General features: G+C 38.9%; 1 protein-coding gene across 1 annotated transcript; it reads right to left on the bottom strand.

The window, feature by feature from the left end:
• Positions 1 to 264: 264 nt before the first annotated feature.
• On the bottom strand, positions 265 to 1,350 carry LOC106442792 (protein BOBBER 2-like; the record flags this gene model as incomplete). The annotated part of the gene is made up of 1 exon (XM_013884436.3): positions 265 to 1,350. A coding segment is annotated over one exon (942 nt), but the record flags the coding sequence as incomplete, so codon positions are not given.
• Between the last annotated feature and the right edge of the window lie 7,283 nt (positions 1,351 to 8,633).

The following is an 8,633-nucleotide window of genomic DNA, read 5'->3' as shown; positions in this document are numbered from 1 at the left end:
ACAAAACGCTTTATAGTTGAAACCAATCAGAGAAATGATCTGTACCGTTTCATAACGCTTTAGATTGGTTTATAGTTTATACCAACAGTTATTTTTCTCTCATCGTTCGTAGTATTGAACAAATCAAAACAACATTAATGAAGATTACACTTCTAGAGATGTCAATGTTGTGTTACAGTCTCATTTTCCATTTTTTTTAAAACGTTACCCTTTGCTGTCTGTACATTCACAATCTATCAAAAGTCAAAAGTTATTCACGTCAACTGTTAATTCATACGGTCAAACTATAGAGAGCAGCATCAAAGAAGCCTATATATAATTAAATTTTTAGAGCAAGATCTAACATATATAATCAGCATATCACTTGAGTAAACTCCAACAACTTGTTATCCTGTCCTAATCATATTACTACTTACGCTTATTCGTAAGATTCCTCCAGAACCATGGTTCTCTCTGCATTCTTAGAGAATGATTCTGAGACATGGACTTCTTCTTCAAATCATGCTTCTGCCTTTCATCAAACATCATCTTCTCAACTTTACTGCGAGTCTCCGGGTCGAGTTCATCCAGTTTACTGCTCTTCCGGTCAACTTTCTGAGTGTCAATCTCAGGCTCCCCTTTCATACAATATTTCCACCATCCATGCCAGTCTTGCTTTCTCAAGAGCACCCATATGACCTTTTCATCCTCGAGATACCAGAAGCAGTCGTTAGGATTCACAGCACCGAAGAGTGCTCCATCTATGATTGTATGTTGCCCCCCTTGGAGACAAACTTTCAGACGGTACGTGTTGAATTCACAGGTAACATACCGTGGATTGGTGCCGCTAGGTACTGGGATGGTGATTGTGACCTCCTCGTGATCCTGTGTCCATGAGTATTTCTCAAAATCAAGCCCATTCCCTTTGTTAGGAACTTCACCAAGCGTGACATTCCATTTCTTAGGAATGGCACCAAACGTGAACTCCCTCTCCTTAGGCTTCTCTACCTCAATAGGTTCCGTAGGCTTCAAGCTTTCCTTCCTCAGCTTCTCTACCTCAATGGGTTCCGTAGGCTCCAAGCTTTCCTTCCTCAGCTTCTCTACCTCAATGGGTTCCGTAGGCTTCAGCTTCTTCTCAAGGGGCGTCAAGCTCTCTTCCTCCTCCTCGGCTTCCCTCAACCTCTTCTTCGCAGCCGTAACAGCACTGGCGATCTCTTTATCCGCCGTGTCTTTCAACAGAAAGTAGCTCTCTTTCCCAATAAAGTCAAGGACTTTGTCCAAAAGCCCTAGTGGGTTTGAAGGGTCAAAGCTTGCGTTAAACGGCAACGAGGGTTTCTCCTCCTGCATCTCAGAGATGGTCGCCGTTGGTATTCGTTAAGCTTTTAAGGGTTTCTTGCTGGTGTAGTAAATAAAATTTACTTGATGCCAATGAAGTAAATAAAGCTTGTGTATTTATAGTGGAAGCAACAAAGGCAAAAAGGAAGGTTCCAGAAAAAAAACCTTCCATATTTGTATTTGGTCCTTTCCGTAATCCCCAAGCTTTTTTAAAGATTTTCCAATATTCATATAACTTTCATTATTCGAAGTATTTTCCTTTTTTTGTCAAAGATATTTTACTATTTATCATTCAAAATCATATGGAAATCTGCAATTCCCTAAAAGTAGATTATGGTGGTGATTGTTTTCCTGGTTTTTGGATTTTAGTTTCTGGTATTTGGATTTTAGTTTCTAGTTTTTAGATTTTAGTTTTTGGTTTTTGGTTTTTGATTTTGCAGTAGATTTTCGTTTTTTGAAAAGCATGAAAGGTTGTTTTAGATTTTAGTTTTTAGTTTTTGATTTTGATTTTAAAACTAATAGAATAAAAATATAATTCATAGTATTTAAAAAAACTGTAAACAGAAAATAAAACTGTGATTAAATGCTAAAATATTTTTTATTCATAGATTTCTATCGTTATTTTTTCTGTAATTTTTTTGGTTTTTCTAAAATTAAAAATAATAAATATTTGTTTTAATTTTTGGTTTAACTATATTGATTTATTATTTTTGTTTCAAGCTGAGTTATACTAAATACTAATATTAAAATTTGACTTACTATAAAAATAAGAAATATTACATACTTTACCACAGTAAGATAAATTTATTTATCTTAGAAAATGTTTAAAAAATAATAAAATAATTTTATTGCTTGTCTTGAACTGATATAAATGAATGAACCTACATTCATATATATTATATGACAATACACAATTAATCATTATTTTTAAAAACAAACTAAATAAAAATTAATTACATTTTAAAAATTGTGGTAGAAGTAAATAAATTTACGAAATTCAAATATATAAATAAATATCAATAGTTCGATCTTAAAGTGATGTTTAATAAATATAGAGAATCTTTTAGTTTAATAAATCAAAAATAAATATCTACATATTATCAGTAAAAATATTTACATTTTTTTATTTTGAAATTAAAAATAAATAATTATGTTAATTTAAACTTTGTATAAGAATTTTATTTTTCATATTAGATTCTAGATGTAAAATATTTTATTTAACTTTAATAATTTGGAATAATTACTATTTATCACTTTAATCCTTTCTTATTAATATTTGCTTATATTAATACATAAATATGGAAATATTTTAATAAAAAACAAAAAAAAAGTTTACAAAACCCACGTACATAGTTTAGAAAACCAACAAAACATGGTTTTTGGTTTTTGCTTGAAAATAGGTAGTTAACCCAAAATCTGGTTTCCCTATTTTTTAGGGAATCTATTTTTATAAAATCTTGATTGGTAAAATAATGGCTTTTACAAAATCAAAAACCAAAAACTAGTTTAGAATCTGCAAACAATCAACCTCATACCATTTACAAAGATGTCCATACAAAAAAAAAGATAATACAATTTACAACATTTTAATCTATACTATTATTTATGAAGTGATTTGGCTTATTTGTCACAATCTCCATGATTTTAGTGATATCTTGCATAATTACATTGTTTTAACCTTCTATTTCTTGCATGTTTTGATCATCTAGATTAGGAATCATGCATTTTAGTCTCTTTTTGCATTGCATAAGTCTTTATCAGGTTTTGGAGTTTCCATTGGAGATCTTAGAGGTACTTGGAAGCATTTGGGATCAAAAAGGGAGTGGGAAATGCTGTTTAGGCGAGCAAAGCACCAGAGCGGGGTACGGGAGCGACGTGCGACACCCGCTCCAGAAGAATCGAAGGTTGGCGCGACGTCTTGCACCGAGGTGATACACCCGCTCCAAGCCCAACTTCTTGTCGACGACTTTCATGATGCGGAGCGACCTATGGGAGCGACGTCACGCACCCGCGCCGGATGTAGAGCGACCTCTGGAGCGACGTCATCAACCCGCGCGCGTTTTGGAGAGGTGAAGCATGTGTTGCGGAGCGACCTATGGGAGCGACCTAGTGCACCCGCGCCGCGTTTTATCTTATGTCGAAAACTTATGTTTTATTTGGGCTTTTGAAGTGATTAATTAAGCCCATTAGGTCTTAGAAGTCACATAAATACTCTCTAAACCTAATTGTAGGATCTTATCTTGTTTTCTATCTAATCACAAAAGAACTCTTAGGTGAAAGATCCTATCTTGATCATTTTTCTCTTGTGATTGCTTGATTATCTTGATCACTAATCATGATTAGCACCAAATCATCTTTGATTCTTGGGCTCATCATGGAAAGTAGTGAGTAGTCATCTTTGGATTCATGGGTTAGGGAGATTAAGGGTGATTAAGCTAGATCTAAGGTGTTTAGGTGTAGATCAATCTTATTCCTTGCTAGTAGAGGGCTTTTAATGCAACTTTAGAGTTGGCCTCTCTAAAGTTGAGCTCTAGGCATTTCATACCCGGAAGGTGTTTGATGAAATGCCTGAACCAACTCTCCTAAGCTTTTAACATCCTTTACCAAAGGGATTTGTTGTTAAAGGTGTTAAGATGGCTAGTAGACTTGAGATTAATGATTACCTAGATAACATTCAACCAAAGGGATTTGATGCTTGAGTTATCTAGGTAAATGAGCATTCATCTAGGGATAGAGTTTGCTTAGGATTGTGTCTAGGTCTAAGGTAGATATAGATTGGTTCAAAGTTGACACCTTTAGGTTGAATCTTGATCACCCAAGATCGATTCCCATAGCCCATGAGTTCTCCCTTCTTATAAGAAAGAAAGCTTTGTCCTTTATTGCATTTTAGGTAGTAATCTAGTTTAAAAACATCTCAAAAACTGGTAGCACTTAGATTAAGCATGGTCTTGCATTCCCTTTGCTTTAGAATCACTTAGAACTGGTTTGACATCCTTTATACTACAACATTTGATTAGGAGCCTTGAAACTCCTATCATCAATTTGGGAGCAAGTGTGAGCCTTATGCCTCTCTCCATTGCTAAAAGGCTTGGCTTTACACAATACAAGAAGTGTAGACTCTCTCTTGTGCTAGCTGATCGCTCAGTAAAGATTCCCATTGGTATCCTAGAAGATCTCCCTGTTATGGTTGGAAATTGTGAGATTCCTACAGACTTTGTGGTGTTGGAGATGGATGAAGAACCAACGGATCCTTTGATATTGGGGAGACCTTTCTTGGCTACAGCAGGAGCAGTTGTGAATGTTAAGGAAGGGAAGATTGATCTTCACCTTGGAAAGGGAAACATTCTTCACTTTGACATCAAGGAAGTGATGAAGAAGCCTATTACTCAAAGCCAAGCATTCTACATTGAGGAGATGGAGGTTTTAGCTGATGAGCTTCTAGAGGAGTTGGCACTTGAAGACTCTCTACAACATGCCTTAACAATTGAGAGAGAGGTCCAAATGATTGAGAACAAGGAAAGTGATGCCTATGTGAAGATGCTGGACTCTCACAAAGAGATTAGTGATGAAGAACAGAATGAGGAGTTTTCATATGAGGATCACCATGCTTTCTCAGCTACTCAACAAGAGAATCTCCAAGAGGATGATTGGAGTGAACTCAAAGCACCAAAAGTGGAGCTTAAACCTCTTCCCCATGGTGTAAGGTATGCTTTCCTTGGCCCTAATGAAACTTACCCTGTCATAGTGAGTAGTGAGCTTAGTGAAGATGAATTGTCTAAACTTTTGAGTGAACTTAGAAAGTATAGAAAGGCAATAGGCTACTCACTAGATGATATTAAAGGGCTATCACCTTCTTTATGCATGCATAGGATACATCTATACGATGAATCTATGACTTCTATAGAACATCAAAGAAGGTTGAACCCCAACTTGAAGGATGTTGTAAAGAAAGAGATTCTAAAACTCTTAGATGCAGGAGTCATCTATCCTATTTCGGATAGCAAATGGGTGTCTCCTGTGCATGTTGTTCCAAAGAAAGGAGGAATGACTGTGGTTAAAAATGATAAGGATGAACTAATACCAACAAGAACAATAACAGGACATAGGATGTGCATAGATTATCGAAAACTTAACAAAGCATCTAGAAAGGATCATTTTCCATTACCATTCATTGATCAAATGCTTGAGAGACTTGCAAATCATCCCTATTATTGTTTTCTTGATGGGTATTCAGGGTTCTTCCAAATCCCCATACATCCAAATGATCAAGAGAAAACGACTTTCACATGCCCCTATGGTACCTTTGCTTATCGAAGGATGCCATTTGGGCTATGTAATGCTCCAGCCACTTTCCAAAGATGCATGATGTCTATTTTCTCTGATCTTATAGAGGATGTTGTGGAGGTGTTTATGGATGATTTCTCTGTCTGCGGATCTTCGTTTTCTGCTTGTTTGTCAAATCTTAGCAGGGTCCTCAAGAGATGTGAAGAGACCAACCTTGTGCTGAACTGGGAAAAGTGTCACTTCATGGTAAAGGAAGGGATTGTGCTTGGACACAAGATTTCAGAGAGGGGGATTGAGGTAGACAAGGCCAAGATTGAAGTAATGGTTGGGTTAGCTGCACCAAAGACAGTTAAGGATATTAGAAGTTTCCTTGGTCATGCTGGATTCTATAGAAGATTCATCCAAGACTTCTCGATGATAGCAAGGCCAATGACTAAGCTTCTATGCAAGGAGGCTGCATTCGTCTTTGATTGGGAATGTTTACAAGCTTTCAAGATGTTGAAGGAGAAGCTGGTTAGTGCCCCCATCGTGCAGCCACCAGATTGGGATCTCCCCTTTGAGATAATGTGTGATGCTAGTGACTATGCTGTGGGAGCTGTTCTTGGTCAAAAGAAGGACAAGAAGACTCATGTGATCTACTATGCAAGTAAAACTCTTGATGAAGCCCAAATGAAGTATGCTACAACTGAGAAGGAGTTGCTAGCCATTGTCTATGCCTTTGAGAAGTTCAGAAGCTACTTAGTTGGGTCAAAGGTCATAGTCTACACTGATCATGCTGCATTGAGACACCTCATGGCCAAGAAGGATGCTAAGCCAAGGCTGTTGAGGTGGATCTTGCTGCTACAAGAGTTTGACCTTGAGATTAGAGACAAGCCAGGAGTTGAGAATGGTGTAGCTGATCACTTGTCTAGACTGAAGATTGAGAGTGGGATCCCTATTGATGAAGGGCTTCCAGAAGAGCAAATCATGGCGATTGGAGCAGTGGTAGCAGTTTGTGAAACTGGAAAGAAGCTTGAAGAGGTGAAGGCAACTAAAGAGAAGGGGCCTTGGTATGCTGATTTGGTGAACTACTTAGCCTGTGGAAGAGAGCCACTCGATCTTGAAAGATATGCCAAGAAGAAGTTCTACAAAGATGTGAAGAGATACTATTGGGATGAACCTTACCTCTACATCCTTTGTAGAGATCAACTCTATAGAAGAGCAGTAGCTGATGAAGAAGTTGAAGGGATCCTCACACACTGTCATGGATCATCTTATGGAGGGCACTTTGCCACTTTCAAGACTGTCTCAAAGGTGTTACAAGCTGGGTTTTGGTGGCCTCATATGTTCAAAGACACTCAAGACTTTGTCTCTAGGTGTGATTCATGCCAAAGGAGAGGAAACATCACCAAAAGAAATGAGATGCCTCAAAACCCAATTCTAGAAGTAGAGGTGTTTGATGTGTGGGGTATTGACTTCATGGGACCATTCCCATCATCTTTTGGAAACAAATACATCCTTGTAGCTGTTGACTATGTTTCCAAGTGGGTAGAAGCTGTGGCAAGTCCCACCAATGATTCTAGAGTGGTGATAAAGATGTTCAAAAGCACTATCTTTCCAAGGTTTGGAGTTCCAAGAGCTGTCATCAGTGATGGAGGTTCTCACTTCATCAACAAACTGTTTGAAAGTCTTCTCAAGAAGAATGGTGTGAAGCATAAGGTTGCAACTCCCTACCATCCTCAGACAAGTGGTCAAGTTGAGATCTCCAACAGAGAAATCAAGTCTATTTTGGAGAAAACAGTGGGGACTACAAGGAAAGATTGGTCCATCAAGTTAGATGATGCACTATGGGCTTATAGGACTGCTTACAAGACTCCTTTGGGAACCACACCTTTCAACCTTGTGTATGGGAAGGCTTGTCATCTACCGGTTGAACTTGAGTACAAAGCATTGTGGGCTGTGAAGTTGCTGAACTTTGACATCAAGAGTGCCAAGGAGAAGAGACTTCTCCAACTTAATGAACTGGAAGAGATCCGACTTGATGCTTTTGAGAACTCAAGGATTTACAAGGAGAAAACCAAAGCTTTTCATGACAAGAAGATCTTGAAGAGAGAATTCAGTGCTGGAGATCAAGTGCTTCTCTACAACTCTAGACTGAAGTTGTTCCCCGGGAAGCTCAAGTCAAGATGGTCCGGTCCTTTCAAGATCAAAGAAGTTAAGCCATATGGAGCAATTGTGTTATGGAACAAGGATGGTGGAGACTTTACAGTCAATGGACAGAGGGTTAATCTCTACATGGGAGCCACAACAGAAGAGGAAAGAACTTCGGTTCCACTCTTCGACCCCATTCCCGCCTAGCTAAAAAGAAAGGAAGTCAAGCTAGAGACTTAAAACAAGCTCACTTGGGAGGAAGTCCCATGTCTATCCTTGTACATACTTCACTAAAAAAAAAAAAAAATAAAAAAATAAAAATAAAAAAAGGGGTCGCGGGGTGTTGCCGCGAGGTCTAGGAGTCGTTTCGTGTATCGACAGCTCGAGCCTGAGATGGAGCGGGGTGATGCAGCGGGGTCAGTAGGTCGCGCCACATTTTGAGTTTCGGAAGATGGTTTGGCGCGGGGTGTGACCGCGGGGTCAGGAGGTCGCGCGTCATTTTGAGGAACGGACATAAGTTCTGGGAGCGGGGTGTGGCCGCGAGGTCAGGAGGTCGCGCGTCATTTTGAGGAACGGACATAAGTTCTGGGAGCGGGGTGTGGCCGCGAGGTACCGTCGTCGCACCACGTCACCCAGGTATGAATTCTTAACCCGAAACCCAACAAACCGACCCATACCCGACGCCCCGACCCGGCCTAAAACTAACCCAACCCCGCTCCCTTTTTCTCTCTCTCTCGTTTTCTTCTCTCCCTCCCCAAACACAAACACACTCTCTCAATTCTCCCAACTCTAGAAACCCCATAACTCACTCAAATCTTCCCCAAATCAACCCATTCTTGTTTCCAAATCCAAGCTTTCGCCCCTGTAGTCTAATTTCTTGAATCAATTCATCTTTTCATTCTAAT

The sequence above is a fragment of the Brassica napus genome, chromosome A3 (genome assembly GCF_020379485.1).
Source record: "Brassica napus cultivar Da-Ae chromosome A3, Da-Ae, whole genome shotgun sequence".
In the NCBI taxonomy this organism is placed as follows: Eukaryota; Viridiplantae; Streptophyta; class Magnoliopsida; order Brassicales; family Brassicaceae; genus Brassica; species Brassica napus.
Note: the sequence above shows the minus strand (reverse complement) of the source record. Positions and strands in the feature narration are given on the sequence as shown.